The sequence below is a fragment of the Sciurus vulgaris genome (genome assembly GCF_902686455.1).
Source record: "Sciurus vulgaris genome assembly, chromosome: 9".
Lineage (NCBI taxonomy): Eukaryota > Metazoa > Chordata > Mammalia > Rodentia > Sciuridae > Sciurus > Sciurus vulgaris.
In genome coordinates, this window is record NC_136469.1 from 36,370,629 (window position 1) to 36,392,523 (window position 21,895).

Below are 21,895 nucleotides of genomic sequence, written 5' to 3' on the forward strand. Positions count from 1 at the left end.
TGCAAATGCCATAATTTTATTCTTCTTTATGGCTGAATAATATTCCATTGTGTGTGTGTAGTTTTGATTTGCATTTCTCTGATGACTTAAAGATGTGGAGAACTTTTTTCATAAAATTCAACAGAGTAGATCAAAACTCTAAATGTAAAACTTGAAATTCTGAAACTACCATAAGAAAATGGGAAATATTTCAAGACAATAATTTTTCCTCCATGCAATGTTTTACTGGATATGACCCCAAAAGCACAAGACACAGAAGAAAACTTGACAAATGGGGTGGCATTCGACTGAAAATCTTCTACATAGCCAAGAACACAGCAGAATATGGAAACATCCTACAGAATGGGAGGAAATATTTTGCAACTATTCACCCAAAAAAGGTTAAAAATCCAGAATATACAAAAATTAATGAAACTTCACAATAAGAAAACCAGTAATTCAATTAAAAATTGGACAAAAGATCTGAAGAAATACTTCTCGAGGGAAGAAATGCAAATGGAGTAGCCCATCTAATTTTCTTCAACTGTTTTTCCTTCGCATTCACCTTTCTACCCTGGCACAATAGGACTCGCTTTCAGCCTATCTGATCTTTCAACCAGCCTTCCCCAGCAATCTTAATTATTTCTAGTTTTTTTTTTTTTTTTTTTTTTTTAATTTAAAATGAGAGGCATGTAACTCATCTTTTTGCTTGAACACTTGGAGGCAATTACAGGGTTATGAAGTGCCTTAATTTCAATATCGTTGTGACTCAGGGAATAGGAAGATCCGAAGAGAGAAGCACTGCCAGACAGTGGAGCAGTCAAAATACACACATTTATCGATTAAACTCCCTGTGTTCGGTGGTTGCAGTTGATTGTACCCCAAGACACTTATAATACTAACATCAAAGATCACTGATCACAGACCCTCATAACAGATACAAAAGTAATAAAAAAAAAAAAAAATTTGAAGTCTGCTGGGCACACTGGTGCATGCCTGTAATCCCAGTGGCTCAGGAAGCTGAGGCAAGAGGATCCAAAGTTCAAAGACAGTCTCAGCAACTTAGTGAAGCCCTAAGCAACTTAGTGAGAACCTGTCTCTAAATTAAAAAAAAAAAAAAAAAAAAAATTTAAAAAAATTTTAAGAGGGCTGGGAATGTGGATCCGTGGTTAAGTGACCCTGGATTCAATCCCCAATACCAAAAAATAAAGGTTGAAATACTATGATAATTACCAAAATGTGACACAGAAAGAAAATAAGCATATACTTGGAAAAACGGCACCAATAGACCTGCTTGGTGCCAGGTTGCCACAGACCTTCAATTTGTAGAAATATACAATATCTGCAAAGCACAATAAAGCCAAAAGCACAATAGAGATGTGCTATGTAAGTTCGTCTGTGTGGCAAAGGGACTTTATTTTTTTCAAGATCTTTCTGAACTACTAAGTTAATCCTTTCCTTCAAGAGAAAAGGTTTAGCTTCTTTTAATCCCTTAAATGAAATAATACTTTGACTTCCCATCTGCTTATCTGACACTGTAGTCTATGATTATGCAATATCAAAAAACAAATCCCAAGTTCATCTTTGAACCATCATAAATTTTTTTTTTCTAGTTGCGAACTGCATAACCATTATCAACCCCTGGATGGTCTCAGTTAAATGTCACTTAATTTCAAAGATGCCTTCCTTAAACTTAGACTGAGATAGAACTCAGTACTTCCCCTTTGTGAACTTAAAGTTCATGTTCGTGTCCTTTGTTGTACTGGAACCTACATGAAGTTAGGACTCTGTCTCAGTCACTGCTATATTCCCAGAGCTGTCTAGAACAATGCTTTCCAGTAAATTTTGTACCGTGCTTGAATGTTCTATAATCTGTATATGTGGCTATTGGCAGTTGAAATGTCCAATGCAAGTGGACTATTGGATTTTTTTTTCTTATCTAATTTTTTTTAATTTAAATAATAACCACATGTTTCTAGTGGCTACTTACATATTGGACAGTAGAGAACTAAAGCAATGTTTCTTAAAAATCTAAATAAAGATGTCAACATGTCAATGCACTCTTCAGGCAATTACAGGCAATGAAATTTGACAAATATAGACCTAGAATATAATCCTCAAGCCTGACTTCTCATTAATGTCACCTGAAGGAAGTCTTAAAAAGAAATGATTCTGGAGCCACACTCAGAGATTCTATTTTAGTTGGTCTGGTATGGGACTAGTATTTTAAAAAGAAGAAGCAGCAACACACACACAAACACACACACACACACACACACACACCCCGCATCCCTCCCTGGTCATTGCAATATGATGCCGCCAAGCTTAAGAAGACTAGAAAGTTGCATTTTCATCTCTCTGTACATATCAGATAAATATACAAATCAAAGGTTTGAATGCATTTAAAAAGGATTAGTGATTACAAGTGAAATTTGTGTCACAGGAGATGCTAGGGACCTCAATAGTTTTGATTAATTTTTTTGATGTTCAATGGGGAAAAAGGTTAGCTTGGGGTACTATTTTACAATCTTGTGAAATTCCACAGTCTTTTGTTTTATTCATAAACACAAATAACGCTGGGAGCTTGGGGTGACGTGCCCAGCCTTCTCTGAACAATCACGTCTTTATACACAAAACTTTTCTGGTTTGCTGGTTGAATGACAAAGGGCTGGACGATTCCTCAATTGTCACCTGACAGCTCCAGTCCAGCAGCAGAAAAAAGGCTGTCCCAACCTGCAGCCCGGTGACAGGCTCCGTTGGCAGGTGCTGGAAGTCTCGCCGGTCCAGCCGGGGGCGGGGAGGGAACCGACTCGGCCGGAAGTACCTCGGGCGAGTAGGCTGGGCGTGGGGAATGGGCCGGCAGTCCCAGCGCAGCCCGAACGCGGTGAGTAGAGACTCCAGGAGGACCGGGTGGCTTGTGGGGAGCGGGAACCACTTTTCCAAAACGTGCTGATGTTTAAAAGAAAACTCCAGGCTCAGAATAAATACGTGCAAGCACTGTTAACCAAGAGACCAGCAGAGGTTTGCGGGAGATTCGAGGAAATTACCATGAAACTAAAAATGAAATCTTCGCAGTAGAACAAGCAGTACAGATCAGAACCCACCAAGTACTAATTTAACAAAGGTGGAAGGGGCTGATTAGAAGTTTAAATTAATGTGAAAAACACAGAGGAAAAATACTTACTAATAAGTGAAAGTAGTAAAATTAAAATACATGTATAGTTTAATAAACATAAGTGGACAGTTAAAAGTAAACTGTATAAAATGATGTTTGGTTTCACGTTTCACTAAAAGTAGTTCAAAGGAAAGAAAGAATTTTGTTAGTTTTTATCATGGGAAAATGATAAATGTTTGAAGAAAGATATGTTTAATGTGATTTAAAGATTACACAATGAATACATGGATGGAAACATCACCTTAACCCATTAATATGTACAATTGTTATATTTTTGTGCCAGTTAGAAAATAAAATAACAAAAACTTTAAAGAGGAAAAAAAGCAAAAATAAAATTACAAAGAGAAATTCCATCCCAGAATCAAAATAAATATAGTTTGAGATTAACACTAAAAGCAATTGGGAGCAATATGCTAGAAAAAGTGACGGTGCTTTTCTTTTCCACAAAACCTTCATTGATTAGAAAGAGGTAGACTCTGAAAGACAAGAAGTTATTACCAATGCACATTGAAATTAGATCATGTGCTTTTTGAAACATACCAGAGCTATATGCAATAAACTTCATTTATCTGTAAGTTCTAACTGATGAATGGTCACACAACCGTCAAAATGCAGTTCATGTACCCTGATTAGCACTTCAAATTATTCTTTCAATCCAGGGTGAAATCTGAGAGGTATAAGACTGTCTGTCAATAAAATAATTTGTCACTTTTTGAAGTTTAGTCATTCTCTTTTTATCAATGTACTTACAAAGATTTTGTTTTGCTTTGCTTCTTTTTAATTAAAATGGAAAAAAATTCATATCTAACACCTAATTCTGTCTTTCTAGTCCCATGATAGCTTTCCCAGATACATCTCTCTGACCCTTTTTAGCTCCTGTATCATATCTCAGCAGCTCTGCATATTTGATCCTTGAGCAGTAGTGCATGTAAGTCACTTCAAGGGCTTAAACTTTTTTGGAGCCTGCCAGTAAAATTATTACATAGATTGTTAAATATTTATCATTTTTTTAAAACAAAATAACAAGGAAAGGTGATTTCCAGTGTGCTTTTTATTCAAAATATATCAACAAGTTGTTATCACTGTAACATTAAATTTGGAGAAAAAAAGAAAAATGGATTATCTTGGAATTCTATTCCACAAGGTTATTCCAAAGGGTCAATGTACAAAAACAAATATAAAGTGGTATTGTGGAAAGACTGATAAAAATACTTTGTGTGTGTGTGTGTGTGTGTGTGTGTGTGTGTGTGTGTGTTTCATGTGGTTCATGCAACTAAATAAGGTGAATTATATTTAGTGGTCTTTTCTAAATGTTTTCTTGTAAAAAATGTCTGACTCTTGGTTATTTGCAGTTTGGCCTCTTTTCTTCATTGAAGAGCCAAAATTTGTTAATAAATGTAGCAGTACTGTCCCCTAGAACTTTCTTCAATGATGGAAGAATTCTGTAACTTGCACTGTCCAATAGAGTAGCTAATGGTTACACATGGCTATTAAGCACTTGAAATGTAGTTGATGTGGCAGAGGAACTGATTTTTCTCTATTTTACTTGATTTAACTAATTTTAATGAAAATTTAGCTATCTGGCTGTGCCTCGTGGTTCTTGGATTGCACAACACAGACAACTAACTAGCTGGCTCACACACTTCTGTTGGCCTACAGTATTGCACAACACACCGTTGCTGATCTTTGACTTTACAAGATTCTTGAAGCACATCTTCTATCTATTCGTTTTTTAGAAGGTCATAATCATACAAAGATTCATGAACTATATTTATTTTGAGCGCCGGGATAGAATCCATGACTTCCCACCTGCTCAGCATAGACTACCTCTGAACTATACACCCACCCACATGAACTATTTAGACTAATACTTAAAATGGGCATACTAGTGATAAAAAGAAAACTACTTTTCCCCCTAGGGAATCCTGAGTTTGTAGCAACAATACAACCTCATGTGCCCTGAAGCTGATGTCTGAAAGAAAACAAGAGCTTTTGCTTAGAAAGCACTTAGGAGTTTTGGGAGTCCCTGCAGGTGTTTTTGCATTTGATTGTCCACAACAACCAATTGAAGTAAACCAAGTCCTAGGCCTCCAAATCTTTTCCTTATACTAATCTATTACAGAGGAGAATTTTTCTATAATGTAATAAAAATTGGCAGCAGATCTTGGAAGAAGTCAAATTGCAAGAAAAAGTTGGATTTTTAAACTTGTAAGGTAGGGATAAAACATATTCATTGTAAGAATAAAAAAAATGAATGAATGATCATAGCATGTGAGCATTATATAACTGTATAACATCCTAATCATCTTCAAGAAGTTATTTTAGTGTCCATACTTTTGATTGATGATATTGTGTATTAATTACAATTTGTTCAGAGATTCACCCCTTCTCATTTCATTTTTTATTTCTTTTATTTCAGAGACTTTTGAAAAGCATATTGAGCCAAAAGTGAACCAGCCCTCTCTGGCACAACCGGAACCATGATCAATAATGGAACAAACCTAGCCATTGGCTACCTCTCCTCTTCTGTAGCGATACTTTTGTTTGGCTCAAATTTTGTGCCACTTAAAAAATATGATACTGGTGATGGTAATTATTTTCTCCACATTATTAACCTAAAATTATTTTTAACACTTTCTGGTCGTTTTAAAAAATTATACCTATAAAAATAATGAAAAGAGCTTAACATACATCATTTGACAGTACCCATGCCTGTTTATCTGAGAGTTAGTATAGGATCACCCTTGAGATTATGTTTTATGGTAAAACTGGGCTAGGTACTGCCAGGAAAGCTTTTCAGACAATATCTGCTATGTTTACAAAGGAAGTAAGTTACAGTAAATTCTACTAACATTTGCTTTGAAAGCACAAATTTCCAACATGATTGATGTGTTAAAGAACAATGTTGAGTATAACAAGCATTTTGTGCTAGTTTATATGCAGTTTTGTCTCTGAGAAAACTCAGAGGTAAACACAGAAAATTGCACCAAGGTGAATAAAAGATGTGTAGTAAGAGACAAAGTACATGCACATGCATATGTGCACACATACACACACACACACACACACACACACACACACACACACACACACATTTCAAACATCTACAAGCTTCTTCAGTTCACCCCATGTGTTACACATCACACCCACACACATCTGGGGGCACAACCCTTTATTCACCAACTTCACAGTACTTTTGTCTTCTGATGCTGCTCCTCTAGCTAACCTCTAGTCTTTTTCAAATTAGAGTGCTGTATTTATTGTAACATTCATGTATTTAACCAGTTAGAACCAACTGTCATTTTTGTTAGGTCACTACTCTTTTTTAATACATTGCTGATGAAGTTTTCCAAAGTTCTTTCCCCAAACCCCATTTTCCCTAAAAGCTCTGTGATTCGTATTGCATGGTTTTTGCATAACTTTGAATAGTTTGCAGTGATTTTTAATAATGCACATTTCATCTTAACACTGATGTGTTATTTTAGAGAAGGAAAAGTCAGAGTTATTTTTATCTAATGCCCTCCATACAGAAGCCAGAAGGAATTGAGGATATTGGGATGAAGACCTATTAGGAAGACACTTTCTGTTAGCATTTATCTCCTTAATTTCCTGTCTTCATACTGCTTAGAAAATAGGATTACAAATCTTTTTCCTCCAGAGTCTTTCTTCTCTTTTTCTTTGGACTTGAAACAGGAATAGAAACTACTTAAAAAAAAAAAAAAAAAAAAAAAAAAAAAGATGGGGTAGCAGGAAGGGCAGGAAAGGTAGAGGACCTGGATTTTAGGTCTTTTGCAATTAATTTTGTGTTCCGAGGCAAGTCTTTTTTTTTTTTTTTTTTTTTAATTTAATAAGTCAATTTAGTTATTTAGTCAGTTATTTTGGGTGCTGGAGATTGAACGCAGGCCCTCACACATGGAGCACACTTTCAGCCCTGGGCAAATCTCAGCTCTTTCATTATTAGTTTCTCACTTGTAAAGTGAGGAATTTGTACAATGAAGTTCCTTGTCATCTGAATGATATTACTTTGTTGCCTCAGAAATCAGAAGCCAGTTTTTTCCCTCTCCTTCACTGTGAGAGCAAATAGAAATAGGCAAAAATCATCCCGAGGGTCAACAGTGACACGTTATCACTGCCTCCTCACTATTTCTTGCAATGTCAACTATTTTTCTCTATCTTCTTAAATCCCTAAATCCTTGATGGTGCAGCAGCTTCAGAGATGTACAGATACATACATCTCTTGTCACCAGGTGATCTTTCGATCACTAGCAAATAGCAGCTCACAGTGTGACAAAGAAGAATAGTCCTGATCTAGAAGGCTTATTCTCCAGATTTGTAATTTCTGGTTTATCACAGGCATTAGACTGTAGATGAGGCCAGTTTGTGGCCATAAGTGACTTTATTTTTATCCCAGAATTGGCACAAATCATTCCTGAAGTTTTAAGTCACTGTATGCTATTCTGAAGTCTTAATGCCATGTTTTGGTGGATGGCACTTGGTGTCACACCTGAATGGAAATAAAGACTTGGTCTTGCTAACATTCTATGATTGAGAATTCCTGATTTGTCTGATAGTTTAAAAAAGAAGAATATTAAGCAGTATTGTACTGTGTATAGGCTTAGAATCATATAACCTGAGTTTAAATTTCAGATCTACCGACTAGCAGCTATTTGGACAAATTGCTTAATCTGGAATTTTCTCTTTGAGTTAGCGTAAATTATGATGCAGAATAGTTGTAAAAATCAAATGTGCGAAGTGCCTGTTGCATAGACATTTAATAAACTGTGGCCTTGCCTACAGGAGTGTCTCGTCCATGTTCCTAAGCAAAAGTTTACTCAAATCATTTTGGTGCATTAACACTAAGTTCTTTTGTTTCTAGGAATGTTTCTTCAGTGGGTTCTTTGTGCTGCCATTTGGTTGGTTGCCTTGGTGGTCAACCTAATATTACATTGCCCTAAGTTCTGGCCTTTTGCAATGCTTGGGGGCTGCATCTGGGCAACAGGTAATGTATATATAACCTATTGTATAATCATTTAATAATGATTGAAACGAGTCTCAAACTCATCAAAGAAATAGCACAAACAGCAATTTTGTATAATACTTACTTGTAGATAATATAAATTAACTATTTAGTTTCTTCCTTTCAGATACTCAATACATATTTGGAAACATTTCCTGATTTCTTCCTTTTGAAGACTTTTAAGTTCCTGATAGAAAATTATTGTTTAAAATATTTCAATCTTTTTAAGCATAACTCACCTATTACGTGCTCTAGCCTTTCTCTAGCCATTTATCACAAAATATTTATTAAATAGTAGTTTCTACTAAGGTCATTTTTAGAACTTATTTTTAAAAGTAGACAAATACAGAAAGATGATCATTTTAAGAGTATCAGTTAATAGAAAAATGAAACAAAAATCTTATTTGCCTTATCAGTACCTGAAATTATGTGACTAGAATTTATATCTTAGCTTCTGGGCCAAACAGGAATGGTTCCTTTCTCAAAATAAATTCATCCCAGTGAGCTCGTCCATTTTAACAAAAGGAATTGCAAAATCATAGGTCTTTAGAGAAAGTTTTGTTAAACACAAATTTTAAAATGCTAAAGCTAACTGAATACTCACTAAATTGGAATCTTCCAGGGATTCAATGATTTAAGTTCATAAGTTGAAGACCAAAAGCATTAACCTTTAAATTTCCACTGGAATTTATATTATTATATGTTATTTATACCTCTGTATGATTGTTTATCATGTTGAATGGGGAGAGAGGAACGGAGCAAGCATCCATTCAACCTGTAGATCTTTACAACTTCAGAAGTGTTTATATTCACTCAGCAGGTTCCACTGGAAGTCAGTGAGGAAAAGCTGAATTTGGGGAAATGTTACAGATTGGGATAGTATAGGTCATAGCAACTGATAGGATATGGAGCACAGAGAAAAGGGAGAAATTGATGATGGAGGACTTTTTGTAGGTGATAAGGAAGATGTTATTATTGACACATGAGGACAAGGGAAAGAACATATTGGAAGAGGAAATGTTGGGTTTATCTTGGGATCTTCTGAGTTTGAAGATTTGATGTTCCCTCAGTAGAGCACAGCTGGTTGCAAACTTCTTATCAGCATAACACTTCACACTCAAGCAGGTCTAGGCTGGAGCTATTATACTGGGAGCATGTGTCTCTGGTTGATGACTGACATCATGAAATTAGGTGCAGTACCCAATGAAGAATATAGCAAGAGGAACATGTTCACAGTGAAATCTTTAGGAGGCATTTAGTTCAGAAGGCATGATGAGAAAGAACAGATGGAAAAAGAACTAGAGGGATACAGGAGAATAACCGGGAGATGAAGGCATCTTGGATGTCCAAAGAGGAAACCTTCTAGAAGGAGGCTGAACTTCAGGACTGAGGCCATGCTAATGATGGTTTAAGAACTAGAAAAAGCGATCATGGATTTGACCTTGCTTGACTCTTAAGAGCACAAGGTAATAAATGAGGAAATTTAGAAGAAAAGTCAATGAAGGTAAATGCGGAAACCTGGAAGACAAGTCCATAAAGGTAGAAGAGTAGATTGGAATCAAAGATGTCTCTGGTGGTTGGCCCCAGATTGATTCTAAGAGAATCGTCAGTATAGTTTTATCATTTAATCCTCTGCAAATAGCCCTGGAATAGAAAACCATGTAAAGGATGAGGAACATCTGTACAGTTAGGCAAGAAGCTAGTTCAACATCTTCTTGGGATTTTTTGTAAGTCTAGTTCTTTTAGCAATCATAATTGTAAGTTTAATGCTAAAAAGTAGTTATCTTATTTTAAAATGAGGAATTATGTTTTACTAAGTTTATACAAATTCCATGCACTTCAGATGAAGTTGAAATAAGTACGAATTTAATTTATAAATGTATTTTTTCTGTATTGGAAATAACACATTTCTTCTGTGTTTTGCATCTACAGGGAACATTGCTGTTGTCCCAATTATAAAAACCATTGGTTTAGGCCTTGGAATCCTAATCTGGGGATCATTTAACGCTTTAACTGGCTGGGTAAGCTCAAGGTAACACAAGTCAAACTTTTTCAACTAAGATTCCCTGAACCCATATCCAGTGTAAGACAAGTGCTAAGGATTGGGCTTGCTGAAGAGAATACCATACAATTCTTATTCTCACAGAAATAAATGTCACATTTAATTATTTGTTCTAAGTTCTTAATAAATGGTCTAGATACTTGGTCAAGATAGAGCAAAAAAGTCAAAACAAAAATATTGAAAGAATTAAATCTGGAAAAAAAAAGGAGAAAGGAGAAACTGATGTTTATTTTCCTTTCATATTCCCTGACAATTTACTGGACACATACTATGTATCATCCTCATTTTATTTTCATAGTTACGTAAGGTTAAGTGCTGTAAGATAGCTAATACTCAAAGAGGTTGAGTCGTGCAGGTCACAGACTAGTTAGCCAGGATTCAAACCCAGCCTTCTAATTCTAGAGCACATTTTCTTCCCTTACAGCAGGGTTAGCAATCTGTGGCCCAGTCTCCCCATATACCCATCCATTTAAATATTGTCTGTGGTTGTTTTTTTTTTTTTTTTTTTATTTTAACTAGGGATTAAACACAGGAAGGCTTCAACACTGAACCTCATCCCCAGCCCTTCTCATTTTTTTTAATTTTGAGACAGAGTTGTACTAAGTTGCTTAGGGCCTCACCAAGTTTCTGAGGTTGGCTTTGAACTTGTGATCCTCCTGCCTTAGCCTCCCGAGCCACTGGGATTACTGGCATGTGTGCCACCACTTCTGGATCTGTGGCAGCTTTTACACTGCAGTGGCAAAGCTGAGTCATTGCAAGAGAACATCAAGCCTGCGAAACTTGAAACTGTAACTCTCTGGCCCTTTAAGAAAAAGTTTTGAACCCTAGCTTAAGAATAGTGCTGTCCAACAGAGTAGCCACAATCCACAGACTACGTATATTGAACTTTAAGTTCAATACATTGATACAAGTAGCCATTAAATTTCTTGGTTGTACTAGCCACATTTCAAATAGTCAGTAGCCAGGTCTGGCTGGATAGGGAGGCTTCCTATCATACAGTGTGCATGGGCCAAACTCAGTGTCATTGATCAACATAATGTGAACACTCAAGACAAATTTTGGGAAACGAGTAGAATGAAGAATGTTGCTCTCACCATACATTGGGGGGCTCTCTTCACAGTCCAAAGCATTTTACCACCTCAAACCAGGAAAACAAACAAATTTACTAACATCCACTAGGAGCATTCTTCCTTGTTCTTTTCCATTACCACCCAATATTTACATGTACTACTTTCTGCTTCTTCTTGCCTCCCCATCCCTTGCCCCTTTATGGTTCTCAGTGATTTTTCATACTGATCAGCATAGTGTCAAGGCATAAAGGAAAAAAAAAAGCAGAAGAACTTAAAGTGATTGCAAAGAATAGTTCTTAACCAAGTTATTTAAAAATATGTTTCAAATACTATACAAGGGCTTGCTCAGTGGTAGAGTACTTGCCTAGAATGCACAAGGCCCTTGGTTCAATACCCAGCATTCAAAAAAATGCTAAATATTATGTAAAATTGCAGCCAATTAATTAGTATTCAATTATCCACTCAAACTATTTTTTTTTCTCCCTCTTAAGTCTTAATAGAAAAGAGACACAGGTAGTAGTAGTACTTTTAGGTGTGGTAATCCATTTAATGCTTATAACAAACCTATAAGTACAATAGTTTCCCCACTTTTAACATGGAAAATTGTCCAAAGTTAGAGTTAGTGATAAATGGAGAATGTATAATGGGGGTGGGGGTGTGGTGGGTGAGAGAAGAATGGGGGAACTTCATGTAGAAGGAAATGAGGGGGGGTATGAAAAATGGTAGAATGAGAGACATCATTACCCTATGTACATATGTGATTACATGAATGGTATGAATCTAAATCGTGTACAACCACAGAAACGAAATGATGTACCCCATTTGTATACAATGAATCAAAATGCGGTCAGTAAAAAAATTTTAAAAATAAATAAATAATTTTAAAAATTGCAGCTGTATTGAACATGTTAAAAAAACAAAAAAGAATAAGGGCTAGAGTTTGAACCCAGGAATCTGGCCCCACATCTATGCTCTTAAACCATATGGTACGACATTTCAGCAATATCTAATTTGATGTGACTCTGAATTTCCAGGTTTGGCTGGTTTGGAATGGATGCAGAAGAAGTACCAAAACCACTGCTAAATTACATTGGAGCTGGGCTCTCAATAGTAAGGTACATAGCCATTTCTAATGTTTTAACTATTCTTCCAAACATTTAAACTGCTTTTTAAGGATCCTGATGTGTTTATATTTTTTTAAACCTGCATTTCATAAAATCTGCAGGATTTTTTCCCTCATATTCTTAATTTACAATGACAAACCAGTTTTAGAGGGCAACATACTTCTGGGTTCTGGAACACCATCAGTAGCTTTCAAGAATGGAAACACTGGGAAAGTCATATAAGTTCTTTGAAGCCCAGTTCCACTATCTATAATTTGTTGAAAATCATAATATGTAGCTTATAAACTAGAATCAAGGTATATTAAAGTATTCTGCTAACTCAAACATGCTATACCAATAAATGCTGGCTTCCTGGTACCCTGAAATAGTCATTGATTCTCTCTTCTGTTTATTATATAGTCCTAATTCATCCAAAGGGAATATATTCCAAAAGTCCCAGTGGATGTCTAAAACTGCAGATAGTACCAAACCCTATAATTTAATGCCTTCTCCATCTTAAATATGCATTTATCACACACTGTGACAATTTTTCCGCAATTTGAGGTGTGACAGAAATGCTATCATAAATTTCTCTTCTTCACAATTTCTTACCATAGAACTTAGCAATACCAGCTCACAATTATTTTTCTTTCCTTTCAAAGTAGAGAACTTTTGCCTTTTTTACTTAAAGGAAACAACTTACAAACAACTTCTCTTCAGCATATCTGATTTGCCCATGCCACTACTAAGTTAAAAAAAAAGGGGGGGGGGGGCTACTTGAATAAAGTACTGCAATACCATGATAGTCAATTTGATAACCAAGACAACTACTAAGTGACTAATTGGTGGGCAGCATATACAGCATGGATACATTGACAAAGAGATGGTTTATGCCCCATGGTTTTTGACATGATGGGATAGCAGGAGATTTTATCTTGCTGCTCAGAACAGTGCACAATTTAAAGCTTGTGAATTGTTTGTTCCTAGAAGTTTCCATTTAATATTTTCAGACCAGTAAGGGAAACTTTGGTCCCTCTTATAAAGGGGACTACAATACTCACTCTACGGCCCGTGTCTACTTCTGACTTCTCACTTATTCTTCTTAACCTAGTTAGTTACTCTCTCTCCTGTGAAAACACATGCTCTTTTGGCTACCTGTTTCTGGATATAGCTGTGCCTAGTTGCACGCACTATATGAATCAGGATAAAAATGAATTTGAATCTCTATCTGGTGGTGTTTGTTCAATAAAATTCTAACAGGAATTAGGTCACCTTAAATTCAGTCCCAGTCCTCTCCAGGCTCCGTTTATATTCCCTGTCAGTCTTCACAAAATGAATAGCACAGCCTAGAAAGATTTGACTACTTTTTTAGTCTTCAGGGAAAGAACAGTATATTTCCCTTCCACCAGCAATGATGGCATTTCCCCAGCCACATTCAGGAACAATCTCTTTGTCATTGAAACGTTGCCTTGGAGAGTAGTCTGAGGGCAACTGGAGGAGAAATAATGTAGATTATTATAAAATAGTAGATTCTGGACACTTTTTAGTTAGAGGCAATTTTATGTATTTTATACAACTCATACAGTATTCTGAATTTGAATAGCTCTCTCAAAAGCAATTTCTTTACACCCCTAAATTGTAATATAGCATGCTTTAGTTTTAACTGAATGGTAATTTAAACCTAGTTTACCCAATTCACTAAACATTGTTTTCTCAATGTTTCTTCTTCCGTTAGAAAGAGTGCATTTTCTAAAGTTACAAATTAATTATTTATGTTCTACCACTTCTTCCTGTGTGACCTTGGAAAAATCATTTCATTTCTACAAGCCTTGGTTTCTTCATCAATAAAGAGGGAATAATAATAAAACCAATTTCATGAGACATTTTGAGGACTCAATGAAACAAAAGAGGATAAATGCTTTGAATATATTAGGTACATAGTTAATGCTCTTTTATGTTAGCCAGTTTTCATTTTAATCACTGTTTTTGTGAATGATTCTGTTAGCTTTCTGTTACTTTAACAAATAATACTTGAGATGATCGGCTTGGAAAGAGAATGTTGATTTTGGCTCATGGATTTGGAGGTTTCAGTCGCCCTGTTGCTTTTGGGTTTGTGGTCAGGCAAAGTAAGGAGTGGAAAGCAAAGTTGCTCCCTCAGGGTGGAGAGAGAAAAGGGACCAGTTCCCAAAGTCTCCTTCCAGAGAAGCCTCCAAGGAGCTAACTTCCTCCAACGAGGCTCCACCTGTTAACGCTTCTACCACCTCCCCTACCACAGGCTCCTAGACCAAGCCTTTAACACATGGGCTTCTGGGAAACATTTAAAATCCTAATGCAAGCCTGGCACAATGGTGCACACCTATAATCACAGCAACTCAGGAGGCTGAGTCAGGAAAACACAAGTTCAAGACCCTTCTCAGCAAATTAGCAAGACCCTATCTCAAATTTTTAAAGGAGAAAAACAAAAAGTTCAGTGGTAAAGCACCCCAGGTGTAATCCCCTGTACTGCAAGAAAAAAAAAAAGCCTAATTGTAGCATTGCTATGATTAGCTTTATGTTAAAACAGACAGAGTACTTGAGAGCTCTTGCAGCTTGGCTCAGACCTGAATCCACTGCAGGGAAATGCAGTGATCTCTTCCTGTGGGGTACCTAGGTTCCCTGCTATGTTTCTGTTCAGGGAGGAATTTTTAAAATCTGTCATTTCGTTACTTTAATTCTTTTAAATCAGTTTGTTCTGAAGAGCATTCATTGAATAAACTCAGAGCTTCATGATTAGTGTAAAGAAACTTGGAATATGGTTGCACTGGTTTAGGGTGTTGCTTTTCTATTTAAAATTAAAACAATTATTTGGATCCTCTGTGCAGTCCAATCTTTAAAGGATAGGATAAATAATTTCTGGCTTTACATTTTCTCTCTGTGACAACCTATATAACCAAATACCACACTAGTTATTTTATTTATTTATTTATTTATTTTGGTACAAGGGATTAAACCCAGGGTCATTTAACCACTGAGCCACATCCCCAGTCCTTTTTTTTATTTTATTGAGATGGAGTCTCGCTGAGTTGCTTAGAGCCTTGCTAAGTTGCTGAGGTTGGTTTTGAACTCGCAATCCTCCTCCCTCAGCCTCTGGAGCCACTGGGATTACAGGCGTGTGCCACTGCACCCAGCCACACTAAGTATTTTAAATAGCAGAGGATTTAATAGAAGGCATTGCTGACCCCATGGAGCAAAAGAGGGAAGGAAACATCATCTATAACCCTGGAGAACACAGCCCAGCTGGTATTGCAGGATCCATTGCCTCTGCTCTGAGCTAGCACTGCTGGAAACCACTGGAGCAGCCACCAAAGAGAAATGGCCTCTCACATCTTTTGATTCTAGGCACACGCCTCCCATCAGCATGTTGAACTGTGAGATCTTGAAGGCAAGACCCATGATTTCTATGTACAGCAATGCTCTCACCATCATCAGCTTTTCCAAACCACGTTTGAAACGTAAGAGATGGTTAATGAATGCCTGTTAAATACAGTTGTTGATGTAAAGACGCACACACTTACATACATATATGAGTTTACTCCAAGGGTGATATATTAGATTGCAATCTAGGGAATCCACAGAATGGAGAAATGCACCCCTGAGTAAAACACTAGTCTTCATCTTTTTAAGTTCCACATGTTTGCGACAGCATTCACAGGCTCATGGGATTTTTTGTTTGATGCACTGTGCCAATTTCTTCATGTCTGCAACCCAAATGTTCATGTGATTGATTTGATCAGATGTCCATACACATAGAGTAAATCTCAACACTTTCTCTTAACTTACTGTCATCACATCTCCTCTTGACCTTATTGAGCTGGAATTATTCTTTCTAACTCATCTCTTCTTGTGCCTAGGATTAGTCAAAGAGGCTCAAAGTCATTGGTCATCTTGATTTCTTTATCATGCTCATTTCCCATCCATTTGGTAGTTAAGGCTCTCTCTTTGCTAACATGTTTTGAGTTATTACCATGAGCCAAAAAGTATGCTCATAATTGTGTAAAATTTTCATCACTGCTCTGTGAAGAAGGCATATCCATTTTTTTTAGATGAAAAATGTTGAGGCACAGAGAGGTTGAGTAATTTGTTGGAGAGTCATCCATTGTTTAGGTAAAAAATTAAGTACCTATCTGTAGTCTTCAAGTATTTCTAACATGTCATTCTATACCATTCATTAGAAAAACAGGTGTATAAAAAGTAGAGGATTTCATTGTGTGATTTTCAGAGGAAAATTCATTTGCAATGTCTAATATTAGTCTTGAAAATTCAATGTTCATGATCACATATACACAATACACACATATATAACTCATTTACATATAACATATAGTCGGGATTTAAGCATTCAGTTCGACTGAGTGCTAAGTACTTTGAGGACCCTGAAGGAGATATAAGATGTGGTTCCTACCTTCTACTGAATTTGAAAATCTTTAGAAAAAAAGCTTACATGGAATTGTGGTACATGGTTTTGATTTTAAGGTAACTATTGTCTGTATTGTAGGAATTAAAGGAAGAGGACCATTCAGTGTGCCCTGGCCTGGTGGGGAGGGAGTTCTCTTCTAGAATTTGCACCCCAGCTCTTCCTCAGTTTGGATAGGAAGAGGAGAGTATATAATATGACTAACTGGAAAGATTTTAAAGGCAAGAGCAAGTGTTTGTGAAAGCTTGGGGTGAGGGAAATAGCTTGGAGCTAGGAGTGGTCAGAGGTCGAAGTTCATATGGGGCATTACATTGAGATAGGTAGGGATGGAGCATAATACAGAGAGCAATAGAAATCAAAAAGGAAAGTTAAGTTTCGTTTGGAAGGGGATATGGAATCATTTGGGCATTATAAGTAAAAGATTGAACTAAGGAATTATTAAATTTTGATACAAAAGTTAGCATATAATGTTCACTATTCTTCACCCAGTTGCCTACCCTATTTCAACCTCACATCTGTTTTGAAAGGTTCCTTCTTCATTTCAATTTTTGAACCATGCCAGTTTATTTTAGAAACATTTATAGGAATATCCAAAGCATATCGAAGTTGTTTTTTTAATTTAATATTTTAGTACGTTTTAACATTTGCATAGTTCAAAAGTCAATACTAAATGAGGCATTTACTATAAAGATATTGGATGAGGGTAGAGAGTACATTATGATAGGGATGTGACGGTGGAAAACATCATTAGGTTTAGCTGTGTGTTTATCTCTTAATATGCATCCTAGAAATAGTTCTATATTAGACCATGGATATCATCCCATTTTTTTACAGCTGCATAGTACTCCATTGTTTGATCATATAGGTTACCTCACCTGAGCGTGAGTGTATCTATGTTAGAAGGCCTGGAGCAGAATTGGTAAGGCAGGAGTGTGGCAGCTATGGCATCAGATTCTCCTCTATAGGACTTGTATGAGTTCTGCACTCACATCACAGGTGTAAAAGCACCTGTTCCTTATAGTTTGTCAACTGAGCATGCTGTTACACTTTGGGGGTATGTTAATAGAGGAGAAGTATTATTTCAATATTGTTTTAATTTATATTTCTTATAAATACATTTCCAAAGTTAGCAGGAATAAAAATAAAATGTGGGTCATTGACTAAAACAAGCAAATCAGGAGAAAGATCTGATTTGGGCAAGTGCTGGTGAGTTTAGCTATTAATCTATTGTAATCCAAAAAAAGTAAGAGACAGTAAAGAGAAAGGCAGCTCTAAAGAAACAGCAGGACCACTGCAGTGGCAATTTGGAAGTAATGTTCATATCGTAGGCACTTGAGGATTTAAGGTGTTTTTGCTTAAAAATCAGGCAACTCCCTGAGGACACATTATGATAAACATTGCAAAATGTGTTTTCTTTACAGTGCCTTCATATTCTTGTTCATCAAAAGTGAAATACCCAATGGCACATGTTCCATGGATACCACCCCACTAATGACAGAGCCGGTGAGTGTCAGAAGAGACAACGGTTTGAAACATGAAATTAAGATGGAAGGGAAACAACAAATTTGAAACCCATATCAGGAGGTGGAGTTTTCTGGTCACTCATGTTAGCGTAGAATAGCTGAGCTTACTTGCTGTGACTAGGTCTGTGTAGTGATCAATTGGTATTTGCACAGTAAAGTTCCTCAGTCTGTACAGAGGTTGATTTATTTTTATGAACAGTAGATGCCTACTAGGAGATGTATAAATGCATCTCCATATTTGAGAACAATTTATGAACCTGTACAATAAGAAAGCCCTAAAATCTGAAAAAGAATGTAAATATAATTGTAAAAGCATAGGGTAGATTTAATGCAATCCCTATTAAAATTCCAATGATGTTCTTCATAGAAATAGAAAAAGCATTCATGAAATTCATTTGGAAAAATAAGAGATCCAGAATAGCCAAAGCAAAAAGTGATACAGGGGATCCTGCAACCAAAACTTAAATTATTCTACAGGGTTATAGTAACAAAAACAGCATGGTGTTGGCCCCAAACAGACACGAAGACCAGTTGTACAGAATAGATGATGCAGAGACAAACCTACATAAATACAATTATCTCATACTACACAAAGGCACCATAAACATTCATTGGATAAAAGAGAGCCTCTTCAACAAATGGTGCTGGGAAAACTGGAAATCCATATGTAGCAGAATGAAATTGAACACCTATCTCTCACCCTGCACAAAACTCAATCCAATGTGGATCAAGGACCTAGGAATTAGACCACAGACCCTCAGCCTACTAGAAGAAAACGTAGGCCCACATCTCTATCGTGTTGGCTTAGGAACCAAATTCCTCAACAAGACTCCTAAAGTGCAAGAAGTAAAATCAAGAATCCATAAATGGGATGAATTCAAACTAAAAAGCTTCTTCTCAGCAAAGGAAACAATCAAGAACATGAAGAGTGAGCCTACAGCATGGGAGAAAATCTTTGCCATCTGCACCTCAAATAGAGCATTAATCTCCAGGATATATAGAGAATTCAAAAAAACTTAACACCAAACATACAAATGACCAAATTAATAAGTGTGCAAAGGAACTGAACAGACACTTCACAGAAGAAAAAATGCAATCAACAAATATATGAAAAAATATTCAACATCTCTAGCAGTTAGAGACATGCAAATTAAAACTACATTGACTACATTGAGATTTCATTTCAGTCCAGTCAGAATGGCAGTAATCAAGAATGCAGGTAACAATAAATGTTAGGAAGGATATCAGGAGAAGGGTACACTCATACATTGCTGGTGAGATTACTAATTGGTGCAACCACTATGGAAAGTATGGAGATTCCTCAGAAAACTTGAAATGGAACCACCATTGACCCAGTTATTGTGTTCCTCAGTATATTCCCAAAAGACTTAAAATCAGCATACTACAATGACATGGTCAAATTAATATTTAGAGCAGCTCAATTCATAGTAGCCAAGCTATGGAACTAACCTAGGTACCCTGCAACAGATGAATGAATAAAGAAAATGTGATAAATATACACAATAGAATATTACTCAGCCATAAATAAGAATGAAATTATGGCATTTTCCAATAAATGGATGGAACTGGAGACTATCATGCTAAGTAAAATAAGCCATTTCCCAAACATTGAAGGCCAATGTTCTCTCTGATATGTAGATACTAACACACAATGGGATGGGAGAGTGGGAGGGAAGAACATAAGTTCAATAGAATAAAGAAAGGGAAATGAAGAAAAGGGAAGGGGTGGAAATAGGAAAGACAATAGAATGAATTGGGCATAACTTTCCCATGTTCATTCATGAATACATGACCCGTGTAACTCCACATCAAGTACAACCACAAGAATAGGAATTTATACCCCATGTGTGTATAATATGTCAAAATACACTCTACTGTCATGTATATCTAAAAAGAATGAAGAAAAAAGAAAAAGAAAAGCAATAGTGTGGAGGTCTTAAAGTAGGAGTAGAGCAGAGGAAACCAATGAATGGGTCAACAACATCATGTGAAAGTAGAAGTTACCCTTGATTATTCTTCCCATTTCTCTTTTCTTCTGTTATCCTGTTCTACATAAAGGCAAAGACAAAATATATAAGGAACCACTCTTCTGAACTTGAAAAATCTAAATTAATCTGGAATAGCAAACCTGAGTCAAACAGGGACACCGTTTTTAAAAGACCTGATGCCTACAAGTGTCACTGCATACATATAAAAAGGTTATTTCAGGGCCAAGCCCTGTTGCTGTGAACCTGGAAACTAATCCCCCGTGTCTCAAGGATTTCCTTCCATTGGCCCAAAGCTGCCCGCTGAGTTCAGTGCCCCCATACTCCACTGATATATTGCTTTCCTGTAAGGTGCTGACTCTATTCCATACTTCAAAATCAACTTTTCTTCTTCTTTCCTTAATCCCCTGTTAAACTTTTATCAACTAAGATGGCTGGTGTGACACTACTGCTGAATAATAATTTGCTTAAGCATAAGAAAGAAGAGGTTCATTAATTCGTAGGCATCTCTAATCAGGGATGTGTTTCAGGGAGAGTGGAGGACTTGTTATGGGAGGTGTCTGGAGTTCGTTGCCCAGTTTAAGGATCCTAATAACAAACCAACCACCCTTTGAACACCATCCTTCAAGAGAGGAATGAAGTAATACAGTAACAGAAATACAAGTTGGTAGAGATACATAGTAGGCTAAGTAGATTTTCCTAGCTAAGGTGGAAGGATACAAACAAGCTGTCTGAAGATATGTGTTGAGCAGGGTGGGTCAGTATGCAGCCATGCATCATAAGCCCTTTCAGTAAAAGAAAGGGAAACTCATTAACACATGACAAAGAATTCAAATCTAGTTTCTTATCTCTTCCAAAAGTGTAGACATAGCATCAAGGTCTCTTCAGCTAAGGACAAAAAATCACACTCAATGGTAGAAATAGTATGAATTTACTCATAATTTTTCCTGTCTTAGAATATTAGACTAATTTTGAAATATGACTTGAAATATTTTATTAATTGTTTCTAAAATTGATATAAACAAACTAAATTTAGGCATTTCCATATTAGGAGTCCAAGTTCTTCTTGGCTTCTATATTTTTACAGATTGTTAAAATACAAATGAGCCACAAGAGTTAGCAACCTTTGTTAGTTTCAATAGCTATAACAAAATAGCCATATGTTATTCTGTGAAAAATGTAAATGGAGAACTTGCCAACTGCCAAACCATTCTGAAGGAAAGAGGGAGCAGAATCAGAAAGAACTGATCAAGCTATCAAAATGTGTGGGTAACATGTTCATATTTTAAGGTATATTTGAGAGAGGAAAGGAAACCACTGGAAATCTTTTTGTCACCAGCGTGATTATGACTTGAATGTTCTTTTTGTTTTGGTTTCTGCCAATGTTTCCAATAGGCGATCAACACAACTCAAGATCCCAGTCCTGATTATTCCTGGGTGGATAAACTCCCTACAGTACACCACCGCATAGTGTAAGGAGAGGTTCCTTCTTTGTTATTCTGTCTCA

At 36.3% G+C, this 21,895-nt stretch overlaps 1 protein-coding gene across 1 annotated transcript in view; it reads left to right on the plus strand.

The window, feature by feature from the left end:
• Positions 1-2,591: 2,591 nt before the first annotated feature.
• Positions 2,592-21,895, plus strand: part of TMEM144 (transmembrane protein 144) — a 33,812-nt gene continuing 14,508 nt past the window's right edge. The window contains exons 1-7 of the mRNA XM_079154586.1: positions 2,592-2,863; positions 5,574-5,743; positions 8,031-8,153; positions 10,104-10,203; positions 12,338-12,418; positions 18,281-18,362; positions 21,784-21,860. Of these exons, the coding sequence (XP_079010712.1) occupies positions 5,635-5,743; positions 8,031-8,153; positions 10,104-10,203; positions 12,338-12,418; positions 18,281-18,362; positions 21,784-21,860 (572 nt within the window). The 5' untranslated portion in view covers positions 2,592-2,863; positions 5,574-5,634. The remainder of the gene's footprint in view (positions 2,864-5,573; positions 5,744-8,030; positions 8,154-10,103; positions 10,204-12,337; positions 12,419-18,280; positions 18,363-21,783; positions 21,861-21,895) is intronic.